Raw genomic sequence first — 12852 nt, forward strand, 5'->3', positions numbered from 1 at the left:
ATGAAAAGGTTGAAAGAACATGTAGGTAGTTTTCAGCCTCAGTTTCTCAACTGGGCACAGCCTCGCAGCCTCGCAGCCTCGCAGTCTCGTCGCCTAGTCACGTGCTAGTCAGCCTCGTAGCCTTGCAGCGAGATGCGGAGTTCCGAGGGTTTTCCGATGCGCTGAAATTGTTCGCCATGTGAGATCAACCACTTTGATGTTGCCAGTTTGGATTCTCTGACCCAGTGCATACCTCAGCATGCCGCCTGCTTTACGGCATCCGAGCCTCTTTCGATGGGGCCATTGCCCGCGAACCAGGTCTCGCTCCTTGTTGCACCACCACCGCTTCTTTGCGGCTGTGGCGGACGCATTGAGGTAGGTCTCTGGCCCCTATCCCGCACCTCTGTACTGACCTCATTCAGGCCTTACGATGTCGTGGTCATCGGAGGTGGTCATGCAGGGACCGAAGCCAGTGCCGCCGCTGCCAGATCAGGTGCCCGTACAGCACTCGTCACTCCGTCATTGTCCAACTTGGGCGTCTGTTCCTGCAATCCTAGTTTTGGGGGGATAGGCAAGGGGACAATGATCCGAGAGATTGATGCGCTCGATGGAGTCGCGGGTCGTATAATCGATAAAGCTGGCATCCAATTTCGCATGCTGAACATCAAAAAGGGTCCTGCGGTCTGGGGGCCCCGAGCACAAATTGATCGAGACTTGTACAAGAGATATATGCGAGAAGAGATGTTGTCAACTCCAAACCTGAGCGTACTAGAGGGCAAAGTCGCCGATATCATTGTTTCAAGAGAGGGTATAGAGGCGGGCGACAAGATATCGCAGGGACACATAACCGGGATTCGTCTGGAAAGTGGTCAAGTCATTCCTGCCTCCCATGTGGTCATCACCACAGGGACCTTTCTAGGCGGCGAGATTCATATTGGGCTGGAGGCTTATCCTTCTGGTCGAATGGGTGAGGCTGCAACCTTTGGCCTGAGCAAGTCTCTACGGAGCGCAGGCTTCACCTTGGGACGACTGAAGACTGGAACTCCTCCACGGCTGGACCGCGACACTATCGACTTCAGTGTTTTACAAGTGCAGCCAGGCGATTCACCGCCAACACCCTTTTCCTACCTAAACAACACTGTTGAGATTGGAGATGCCGGCCAATTGAATTGCTGGACCACCTACACCAATGAAGCGTCCCACGAGATTATCCGGGCTAATCTGGACAAATCAATTCATATTCGAGAAACGGTGAAGGGCCCTCGATATTGTCCGTCTCTGGAGTCTAAGATTATCAAATTCAAGGATAAGCAAAGGCACATGATTTGGTTGGAGCCCGAAGGCCTTGGGCCAAACAAAATCATCTACCCCAATGGCATCAGCATGACCGTGCCAGCCGACGCGCAGTACGCCATGCTGAGAACCGTCAAGGGCCTTGAGAATGTCAAAATGCTCCAACCTGGGTATGGCGTCGAGTATGACTATATTGACCCACGAAATCTATTCCCAACACTCGAGACAAAGCTCATAAAAGGACTTTTTCTCGCAGGCCAAATCAACGGCACCACAGGTTACGAGGAAGCTGCAGCCCAGGGGATAGTGGCAGGCATAAATGCCGGCTTGTCCGCTCAAGGGAAAGGCCCATTCACTCTCTCCCGCGCCGAAGCATTCATCGGGATCCTGATCGATGACCTCATCACAAAGGGCGTGAGTGAACCGTACAGAATGTTCACAGCACGAAGTGAATACCGAATGAGCTGTCGCTCCGACAACGCGGATTTGCGTCTGACCGAGAAAGGTCGCGTGGCCGGCGTTGTGGGCGACACGCGTTGGTCCCATTTTACGAGCACTCGTGATCAAATGGCAGAGTTACAGAGAAAACTCGAAGAAGTTCGATACCCAAGCCCGGAATGGGTGAAGATGGGGTTCCCTTCACGAATTGACTCAAACCGCCGGAGCGCCTTTGACATGCTTCGCGTGACTGGTGTCGACATGAAGAGTATCTCAGAGCGCGTCCAAGCCCTCCCATCCATCTCCCATTACTCACCCAAAATTCAGGACAGGGTACGAATTGAAAGCCTGTACGCTCCGTACATATCCTTTCAACAGAAAGCCGCGCAGTCCTTTGAGAGAGACGAGGCTCTCGCTCTACCCGTGGACCTGGATTACGATTCGGTTTTCGGATTGAGCATTGGAGAGAGGGAGGTGCTGAAGCTTGTGCGGCCGGCCAGTGTCGGGATGGCCAGAAGGATCGAGGGAGTAACGCCGAATGGGGCGCTGCGGCTGTTGAAGTATGCGAAGAGAAATGGCCGCACCAAGATTGCAGAGGACGAATTGATGCCGAAAAGCGATGGAGCTCCCGTTGAAGGATCTGTTGCTGTGTAAGATGAAATTGGGGGGGTTTTGTACGATATACAATCTTGAGTCAAGGATGGTTGCATAGCGACGGCGTCATGAATGCTGGATACAGTGGCTTCTTTTGCCCGGCTTAAATCTTGCACCCTGCATCTCCTCCTGGTATATGTCATGTCTCGAGTCGCCTCTAGGTCGCAGTAGTTGGCGAATACTTTATCATTGATCCCGCCCTTTACAAAATACCTTAGAATCAAGTTGACGTCGAGAAATGGAGACACTCTGCTTAGTCATCCGTCTGCCATCAAAAACCTCACACGTGAAACATCCTGTCAACATCTTGCTCACCTGTTTTACTATACGACACGACGATTTACGCCAAACAAGGCTGCATCCTACCATCGCTAGCCCTCGCGCGACACATACACAAACTCTGTTCGCCAACAAGCCTGACTATCTGTGCCACCTTCAGGTGTCCTTCCGCGCGGCTCAAATAAACAATCAGGGGCCCGGAAAATCCATCTTCACTTGTTTCCTCCCCTGTGCGTCTGGCTTCTGCTTCCGTGCAGGTCGAGGATATTGAATGACCTTTTCCGCCCGACAGAATGTCCTGCCTATCGCAGGCTCGGTGATCCTCCGACCCACCGCCGCGATGAGTCGAGCTGCGGCGGCCAGACTGTCCGTTCACGGACCTCTTTCGTCGTCCGCTCAATGTGCGTCTGTGATCAGAATCGTCTCGGGGACTTGGAGGAGCGGTTATGATATGCCACGAGGGGCGAACTGGTATCGAAGCGGTCGCGAGATGCGGATTGCTGCTTGTCAAGAGAGCTCGTTTTCGACTTCTACGCCCGTGTCGTCGCGAGGGACTGGGGCTGGAGTTCCAGTCTTGCCGCGTTCGTCGGCTGTATCGAGGTATACATACGCTCCCTCTCCCCTTGGTTTATTTTTATTCGGTCCCGTGTCGAGATCCGTCAGCCTTCAAAAGCGCAAGTCAGCTGACGATATGGCGTGTTGAGCAGATCATGCCTGAAAACTCCAGAGCTCAGAAATTTGCAGAGCTTCCGTCCGACCGGCGTCATCACTGGCCGACTGTCGGATCTACGAAGCTTCTCGACGACTTCCCCGGTATCGAGGCCTGATAAGCAGCACGACTCTAGCACCAAGTGAGTGATGCGATGTTTTTCTCCCCGCCGTTCCCCTCCTTCTCTCTACGCTCTCGAGATTTTTTGGGAAATCCGTATTGCCGTTGGCACGAAGCAACCACCTATTTTTCCTTTAGAAGAGGCATCACAGCGGGTGCGAGCAACTAGAAGCCCTTCATTTCACCTGGGTTCTAGGAAGAAGAGCACATGTTCCCAGCAGTTGGTCGCACTCTCCACGGGTTGAGTTCAAATGTATAGCCCTGCTTGGCCCAGGGGGTAGTGATTCTACACGTCCCCACCTAAAAAAACCCAGCGAGATGTACCCTTTTTATTCGGAAACATCTTGGGCAACGTCCCTTTTCTTGTCTTCCAAGCTTTGAATTGAATTTCCAATAGCTTGCTCCCTACTAACATGCCTCTTCCTCCCAGCGGCACCAAACCCTCAACGACCTCTCCACTCCCGGGCAGAAAACCCAGCACAACAACGCCGACGATCCTGCCTCCCCCACACCTCCCGCGATCCCTCACGACGCAGATGCACGAGAACATCTACACGCTGCCGAACGCGCTGACGTTCTCGCGGCTGCTCGCGGCGCCCCTGGTCGGGTACTTTGTGCTGCAGCACGAGGCGCTGATGGCGCTGGGCCTGTTCGCGTACGCGGGCATCACGGACCTGGTGGACGGGTGGCTGGCGCGGCGGATGGACGCGCAGACGGTGGTCGGCACGGTCATCGACCCGATGGCGGACAAGATCCTGATGACGACGTGCGTGGTGACGCTGACGGCCAACGGCACGCTGCCGCTGTGGCTCGCCGTCGTCGTGCTGGGCCGCGACGTCGCCCTGGCCATCTCGGCCATCTACTTCCGCTGGATCTCCCTGCCCCCGCCCAAGACCTTCACCCGTTACTGGGACTTTTCCCTCCCCTCGGCCGAGGTCCACCCCACCGAGATCTCAAAGATCAACACCCTCCTGCAGCTTCTGCTGGTCGGCAACGCCATGCTGCTGCCCGTCCTGCCCGCGGCGTTCGTCGACGCCTGGAACCTCTGGGGCGTCATGGAGGGCTGGTACTACCTCGTCGCGAGCACGACCGTGTGGAGCGGCCTGAGCTACTTGGGCAACAAACAGGCCGTGAGGATTTTGACGAGCGAGGAACAAGCGCACAAGTCGAAAACAACACAGGGATGAGAAGTGAGGGCGAGAGGAGAGGAGAGACTGTAGAGTTGGGGTTGTCCGTACATGGGAGAGCGAGAAGAGGATGAAAGTAGTCCTTCGTCGTCATCATCATCATTATCGTCATGAACGGTAAGATCATATGTATTAGTTCGCACATCTGTGCTTGTACCATCATACTCTTTCAACGGACCCGTCCAGCCAGTATCAAGAACATCTTCTCTTGGCCCTACAACCATCTCAACTCAAAAAGTCCCATACCTCCCTCTTTTGGTTTTCGTTTGGCTGAGTGAACAGCGATATCCGCAGCTGTGGCGGCGCTATAGTATTGGTGACGGAGCTGCCTCGGGTTGGTGTTTCGTGTATAGCTCTGCATACAGCCTCAATCAGTAGGCAGGGTTCCGCCTGGTGCCTTTACCGTCCAAGAGTCTCTAGGCAGGCCACCACTCGACAACCCCCCCTCTCCTCCCGGTGGAGCGCACGCCTTCCCAAGTAATGTCGTTGCGGATTTGAGCGTGTAGAGATAGACGTGCGTCTGTTTGAAATGACATCGCTCAAAATGACACTTTCTGTCTACAAGACGCGGCCGTCATCTCAGCTGCCTTCAAGCCCGCAGACTTCAAACGGCACATGCATGCACTCAGCGTCGAATGAGCCGGTGGCTTCGCTGAACGATCTCTGTTGTATTGGCAAAGGACTGATCTGCATGCCGCCGCCAGCCGCAATGCCTTGCATCAGTAGGTCGACACCACGTACCGATAGGTGCATGCGGCTAAAAGCTCTGATACGGGTTCCCGGTGAATTCTCAAGGGCCAGATAGGTTTGATTCGACGGAAAAGCGGATGGAGATCCCATCAGCGGGGTGGATCGCGTCTTCTCACCTTCCTACTGCCCTGCCTAGTCTTTCTCTCGCTGACGCAGGACCCTGATCCGGCCAGCTACTCACCGCATCATCCACCTCTTCCAAGAACATTGTTGAATTAACCACGCTTGTTCCCCCTAGCACAACTCGCACGCCCGGCACTGAAGCATTGACCTGTGCTATCATCTTGGCTTCCTCATACGTGACGCCTCCTACCATAAAGACAATGATATCCTGGGGTTTATCTCTCGTGTGGTGTCCATCCACAAAGGGATATTGTAGTTCCTTTAGCCGGCCCTTGATGAGATTTTGGAGAGTGTTTTCCAGCCGCGGAGAGTGTTGGGTGTAGACGTTTTCAACACCCTTCAGGTTAAGGTTGCGTCGAAATTGACTAAATGGGGAGGAGCCGGACTCGAACAGGTCTGTAAAGCCGATGGCTCCACCAACGGGAGCCGGTTGAAGACTGTGATGGTATGCGAGAAGCTTGGGGATGATAGAGATCTTGTATGCAGGCACGTCGGCAATGGACGTTAACAAGTCAAGGAGAACTGGGAGAGCATTGTTAGGATTGCGTTCGTAACGAATGGCATAGAGTGCCACAAGGCGGATTTTATTGTCTGCGGGAATGCTCGGATTTTGAATGTGTTTCTGTAATGTCCTCAAATCGGCGGCATGGTTGTCGTTGCACACCAGGCTTTGTTCTAATTCTGACACATCGAGCAATAACTCGGCGGAGACTCGACGACTGAGTTCGCTGACCAAAGTGACGTGCTTGGAAACATTGCCTGAAAGCTTTCGGAATTCTGGATAGTCTTCCACAAAGCGTTTCATATCAGCTATCGATTCGATCTGGGCAGTGGATTTCGTGCGGCTCTGATATTGGTCGACATATTCCTTGATATTCCCGCCAAGATCGCCAAAGTTCTGATACATGTTTTTCTTGAAGAACGGATCTTGGTCCTGTGAGAGGACGATTTCCTTGAGTTCTGGACGAATATCAGGGACCGCACTCAGGTCGACTCGGCCGTTGTGAATGCCGAGCAATTCATGGACCTGGGCTTGATACGTCCACTGCGTGAGTAATGGAGTGATTGGATCGTCTCTCCGGTCCAAGATCAACAAGAGTGGCGGGGTGTCGGTCTTGCGAAAGTCGAACAGCTGCTCCTCTTGAGTGATTTGGTAGCGAATTTCGGTCGCCAGCTTCTTAGCCATAAGACTGTTCTTTTCGTACCGTATCAATGGGTTCTTTTTGAGCGATAACAGAAGGGCGACCACCCCTTCGGTTGTTCTTTGCAAGGCATCGGTGTTCCAGACGTCTGGACTGTGGCTCCATAGCCTCTGCTTGGGGAAACCCAGGTTCAACGACATCAAGTCCGGATTGACCACAATATAATCTGCAAAGTATTCCTGGACTGCTTTTACCACTTCATGATCGTCCGCCTCTGCCAACCTCTCCAACGAGGACTTTTTGATGATATTGCTGAAGTAGATGTTGTATTCACCATACTTGGGGTCGCGCAGTTCATCGATGAGGAACTGGATCGAATCTGGTGATGGGCGGACAAAGCACAGACATCTGAGGTGACGCATGCGTTCGCGGGCAGGGTTATCGATTCGGTCAATGAGGTAGATCTGATACCGAAGGAGGGCGGATTGAGTGATTGCGGTGGATACAATGGGAACTGTCTCGGAGTCCAGCAGGAGAATTTTCATCTTTTGGCTTTGGGAAGCAGCGGCGCCTTCGCCAACCCCAGCAATCTTGGAGACATAGCCTGAGATGGCCGAGGCGACGTCCATGTTGATTGTGTGGTTCGGTTGGAGGAGTGGGTGCGTAGGCGGGCAAGCACTGCAAGCTATCGGTACATGATGGTCATGCCGGGGTTAGGACAGAGCGGGACTAAAGCAGCCTCGAGTAGGACAAGAGGTCAAAAGGTCAGAAGGCCAGAATAGAGTTGTGTGTAATTGCAGTCTGCGTCTAGTGAACTCCTCGTGTACAAGTAGATCGGTGATCAGGGTCACGCAGAGCGAGCCTCGTCATGGTGCTAAAGTGACGACGAGGCTGCCACTCAATGAGCGCGTGGTGCCTGGCATGTGACCTGATTTGATGTCATCCTTCCATGTCCCCAAAAAAGTTTCCCCCCACGTTTCCTCATCTCTGGTCGTTTGTTGTCCCCAATACTTCCTTAGATTCCCTCGACAATGTCTGCTGTCTTCGACTGTCCACTGTCTCCCAGGCATCCTCTTGATCTTCTGTACGTTGAATAAGAAGACTGAGAAATCAACAAAGATGCTGCCAGGGATAGACATTCGTGAGTTGGGCTGTTCCATCATCCCTCCGTTCAGGAGAGCTTACTGACAACCTCATCCAGCCTTTGTATGGCTCTCCAAGGCCATCGGGGCCTCTGTCGATGAGCTTAAGCTACTAGCGATCTTCCTAGCCTCGTACCCGCTTGCAGCCATCTTGAAACGACTTCCTGACGACAAGCCACAATGGAAGAACATATTCAGCGTGGCCATCACCCTCTTCTATCTGCTCGGCGTCTATGACCTTTGGGGGTGAGTCCTGCTTTATTACCAAGGATGTCGACGCCATCTTTACTCTTCTGTCATACCAAAGATAGACAAGCTGAGAGTACTTTGCAGCGGAACGGTTACTCTTCTCATAGACGCGGTTGGCACCTACCTAATAGCATACTATGTTGATGGCTCGTTAATGCCATGGCTGGTATTTTGTTTTTTGATGGTTCGGTCTCCCTGAACCCCCTGTCTTTCTGACATAGTTCTGACATTATTGCTCAGGGCCACATGTCAATCAGCCACATCGAACGACAAAGGATTGACGACCCAAGTCTTGTAGACATAACGGGCGGCCAAATGGTGTTGATCATGAAACTACATGGCTTCAGCTGGAACGTGCATGACGGGAGACTCAAGGGCGAACTGTTGACTGACAATCAGAAAGACCGTGCGGTATACAAGATGCCTAACCTGCTCGACTTTGCGGGCTATGTTTTCTTCTTTCCTTCCATTTTCACCGGGCCTGCATTTGAGGTAAGTTAGTCTCTGCTTATTCCAATGCTCAGAAACAAGACGGATGGCTCTGAAAGAAGCATGACTAATTATTACCCTATATTATGAAACTATAGTATGCCGACTACAGACGATGGCTCGACGGAAGCATATACGATTCGACGCCAGGTAGCAAAGCAACAGCACCTCCGACCAAGGGTAAACGGCGCATCCCGCACTCGACAGTACCAGCGGTACGGAAAGCAATTGGGGGTCTCATCTGGATTGGTGCCTACCTTCAGTTTTCCCAGTGGTACAACGTCCCATTCTTCCTGTCGGACGAATACATGAAATACTCGTTCCCTTACCGGGTCTGGCTGCTCCACATGCTTGGGTTCGCCTCGAGGACAAAGTACTACGGCGTGTGGTCGCTCACCGAAGGTGCCTGCATCATGGCCGGAATCAGCTACAATGGCATCGACGAGAAGACGGGCCAGGCGAAGTGGGACCACTTGGAGAACGTCAATCCCTGGGGGATTGAGACGGCACAGAACTCACGCGCGTACCTAGACAGCTGGAACAAAAACACCAATAAGTGGTTGCGCAACTACATCTACCTGCGCGTCACGCCCAAGGGCAAGAAACCAGGCTTCCGCGCCACACTGGCAACGTTCCTGACCTCGGCGCTTTGGCACGGCTTCTTTCCAGGCTACTACTTGACCTTTGTGCTGGCAGCGTTCATCCAAACGGTGGCCAAGAACTTCCGGCGTTATGTGCGGCCGTTTTTCCTGACGCCCGACGGGACCAAGCCGACGCAGTACAAGATCTACTACGACGTGCTAGGCTACGTGGCGACGCAGCTGGCGTTCTGCTTCACGACGGCGCCGTTTGTGGTGTTGGGCTTCAACGACTCGCTCAAGGTCTGGGCGCGCGTGTACTTTTACACGGTTATTGGGGTGGCGGCGTCGATGGCCTTCTTCGCGTCGCCGGCCAAGCGCGCCCTGACCAAGCGTCTAGACAAACGCAACCACCCGTACCTGCGCAAGACCATCGCCGAGGAGACTCAGTACCCGCCGACGCTAGGCCTGCCCAACGACCCAATTCGCGAGATCGACGAAGCCATCGACGAGATCCGCGCCGACATCGAGACCCGCCGGCGCCGCGGCAGCATGGTGACCATGCCCAGCGGCGAGAGCCTCAAGAACGCCATTGAGCTCAAGCTCGGCCGCAAGCTCGAGATGCCTGAGTGGAAGCTGCCCCAGGTCTTTGGTGGTGATCATCAGCAGCAGCAGAATGTCACAATGGACAAGGCTCAGGCGAGGCAAATTGCCAAAGCGGCCGCAGCGGCGACAGCAGAAGGGAAAAAGGAGAAATGAGATTTACAGCGGGGCAAAAGGTTCAACAATACGGTCCAGGGATACTAGTGGGAATGAATGAATTTTTCGTCAGTCGACCTCTCGAGCACCAATCAATCACTTGGCGAATGTGGGAGAGATGGTGTTCTGTATTCCTTGCAGGCGCAGGCGAGCAACTGGCTTATCACTTCTATTACAGCGGAGCAATCGATATATTTGTCTGCACGAGTAATACAATTCAAGGCAATATAATGCATGATGCATCATGAACCATGAACCACGAATTATGGATGATAGACATTAGTGGATGCGGATACCGCGTGCTATACTCCATACTGCGTACTGCATACATACGTACAGTACATACATACCCCCCAGCCCTTAGTCCCTATCCGCCTAGATAAGTAGCTAGGTAGGTAGCTAGGTAGGTAGATAAGGTACGTACCGAGTACTCCTTACTTGGCTCAGCCTTGCTGGGTGAACAGACCTGACTTGCACTGCACCGTACCGTAGCGGACTAAACTGTACGACTTGACTCGATATAATAATCACGGCAGGCACATACATACAATACATATCTGCATAGGTAGATACATAGGTACAGTAGATGACCGTAGATCGGGTGCATGTAATAAGTACATGTAAATCCTCGGTACATAAGCACATACATACATATTTGGCACCGAGTGCGGAAATGCCTGGGAAGGAAGGAAGGGCAGGTAGGTAGGTATGTAGGTACCCCTATCCACACGTAGGTGGCACTCCAACAATAACAACGACGACGACAAGTGCAAGTACGAGGTACAAATACAAGTATGACGCTCGCTCGGTACTTGTAGAATCAGCCGAGAAAATCATACCCAGCAAAGCTTCTCGAACAAAGATCCATCTGCATATTTGTGCATACCTCGTATATCTGCACATCCCATCCACCTACTTGTCCCTACTCATACTATCTATCTATTTTGCCTTTTTTTTCCCTTGGCTGCTTATGTAGCTTACTCTCTCCAGTACCCGTGTACTTGGAGGTGCCTACCTCCTAGGGAGATAGGGTGCTATTACGTAGCGAGTACCATAATAATACCTAGTAGTAGCGATTATTTTGCCTAGTTCAGCGTACCGCGCGCGTACTCTGTTTCCTCGTGCGGTCACATCGGTCGCTTCCTTGTCCCCTCGCCCCTTCGTCCATCTTCCGTCGTCCGTCGACCGCCTTCTGCATTCTGCCTTCTGCCTTCTGCCTAGTCTCCTCGGGAATTGGCCGATTCGATTTGCAGTCGCCGCCGTGGCCCCCGTGGTCCCCGTGGGCCCCGTGGCCCGTGACCGGGCGATAAAAGAAAATACTCGGTACAAGATCTCGACATCCCTGTTCGCTTGTGGACTGCAGAATTTGGACGGATGAAAGTATAACCTGATCGCCAACTTATAATTTTCCGGGTGGAGCATTCCCCGTTTTTGAAGCTGTACGGGTACATAGGGTGCCTGTACAAGAAGTCGTTGTAATAGTTAACTGGGGTTGTGGGAAAGACACGGTCTTCGTTGTTTGTCGGCCCGCAAAAAGCCTACGCAAAATCAACAAGACAATCGAGAGGGGACTCTGTCAAAAGAGGTCGAGACGGCAAATGGGAAGGGGAACAGCATAACGAGACAAAGTGTCTGCGAAAAGGAGGCCGCAGACAGCAGCGCCATGAGAAGAACGTAACTCAGGAGGACTCGGAACAGATGATCAGTGCGTAAGCTTCGGCGCTCAGCCTTGAATTCTTCAACAGATGGGAGTATTCTCTACCAAGACAAGTAACCTGTCCAGCTCCAGTTATGATCGTTTTCTTGTGCCAGACACTCTGCTTTGGCGAAAATGCCTTTGTGGTCTCTTCCCTTGGGTTGGAATCTCGACCAACATCTTCAGCTCCCCGGGGATCGATTAATCCAAGAGAAAATATGCAGTTGGGACACCTTGATTTGTGCAATAATGCACTTACTCACATGCACGCCATCGAAAGGATTGCACTTTGCTTGATATCGATCCACAGTGAAGCTGGCAAGAGATAGCTCATAGGTTCATCTGTTGGATCAAGTTGTAGATCGAGAACATCAGGGCATAAAATCAAAATAATGGGTTGCATAATGTGAATAATAGAGATATGGTTTCCCTGCCAGCAGGCAGTTAGGACAAGGCACACGTTTCAAAGCACAAAGAGCAAAAGAATAGCGCAGCAAAGCGTGGGGTGGTGTCCCCAGTGTTTGCAGAACAGAAACTCATTGTAAAACACCTCGTTCGTCTGATTATGGTGGATCTTTCCAGTTCCAGTGCTCCAGGTCACAAGGGCAAGCTCAGGGCCTCAGGACGATCACTTCCACGATAGGTGTATCAGGAGTGAAGCGATACACGTCAGGTAAACGATGCCACTGGCACCATTCATGCGCAACAAGTCATTGGCTTTCTGAGATCTTGCAGAGTCCTGCAAGACACAGCTTGTGTGAGACAGAACACTTGAATAGTCCTGTTGTGGACATCCGGCAAGAAGAAAAGAAAAGGGGTCACGAAAGTTTGGCCGAATCTGAGGCTAGAGCACAAGTGAAACCCACGAGAGAACAAAGAGGACCCAAGCTGGCAAAAGGCGCCGAGTGTCTGCCAGCCCGAAGCTGACAACGCATGGGGACTTGGTCTGCCGAATACCTTATAGGCACATCCTGCGAGCGGTCCAAGGATTCAGTGCTTAGCCTTCTCGGTTTGACTTGAAGAGCGAGGGGAAGCGAGATCCAGAGATGTCCCTGGGATCTTGTAGTTCTGGTGCTCTTGTCTCTGTCTCTTGGCCAGTTGCCTAATAGAGAATGGTTTCAGAAAGTTGTAGCAAAGAACGAGGGCACGAGGACAAGGCCAAACTAACAGAAACATTCAGCGTCGCCTAGAGTTGCTGGTGACTGTGGTATTGTAGCAAAGCCTTTTCTTTCTCTGGTGCAGGTGACCCAGACGGAGAGAGGCCT

The 12852-nt window shown here is 52.5% G+C and overlaps 4 protein-coding genes across 4 annotated transcripts; 3 read left to right on the forward strand and 1 right to left on the reverse strand.

Moving 5' to 3' along the window:
• Positions 1-238: 238 nt before the first annotated feature.
• On the forward strand, positions 239-2364 carry AYO21_06247 (hypothetical protein; the record flags this gene model as incomplete). The annotated part of the gene is made up of 2 exons (XM_022656210.1): positions 239-354; positions 402-2364. The coding sequence occupies 2 exons, from the start codon at positions 239-241 to the stop codon at positions 2362-2364; spliced, it is 2079 nt and encodes a 692-aa protein (XP_022511555.1).
• A 1521-nt stretch (positions 2365-3885) lies between these two features.
• On the forward strand, positions 3886-4659 carry AYO21_06248 (hypothetical protein; the record flags this gene model as incomplete). Its single annotated transcript, XM_022656211.1, has 1 exon — positions 3886-4659. One exon carries the CDS (start codon positions 3886-3888, stop codon positions 4657-4659), a length of 774 nt encoding a protein of 257 aa, XP_022511556.1.
• A 579-nt stretch (positions 4660-5238) lies between these two features.
• AYO21_06249 (hypothetical protein) lies at positions 5239-7303 on the reverse strand (the record flags this gene model as incomplete). The annotated part of the gene is made up of 2 exons (XM_022656212.1): positions 5239-5529; positions 5591-7303. The coding sequence occupies 2 exons, from the start codon at positions 7301-7303 to the stop codon at positions 5239-5241; spliced, it is 2004 nt and encodes a 667-aa protein (XP_022511557.1).
• A 490-nt stretch (positions 7304-7793) lies between these two features.
• AYO21_06250 (hypothetical protein) lies at positions 7794-9891 on the forward strand (the record flags this gene model as incomplete). Its single annotated transcript, XM_022656213.1, has 4 exons — positions 7794-7815; positions 7876-8062; positions 8287-8557; positions 8653-9891. The coding sequence occupies 4 exons, from the start codon at positions 7794-7796 to the stop codon at positions 9889-9891; spliced, it is 1719 nt and encodes a 572-aa protein (XP_022511558.1).
• Positions 9892-12852: the final 2961 nt, after the last annotated feature.

The sequence above is a fragment of the Fonsecaea monophora genome (assembly GCF_001642475.1).
Source record: "Fonsecaea monophora strain CBS 269.37 chromosome Unknown Scaff42, whole genome shotgun sequence".
NCBI lineage: Eukaryota > Fungi > Ascomycota > Eurotiomycetes > Chaetothyriales > Herpotrichiellaceae > Fonsecaea > Fonsecaea monophora.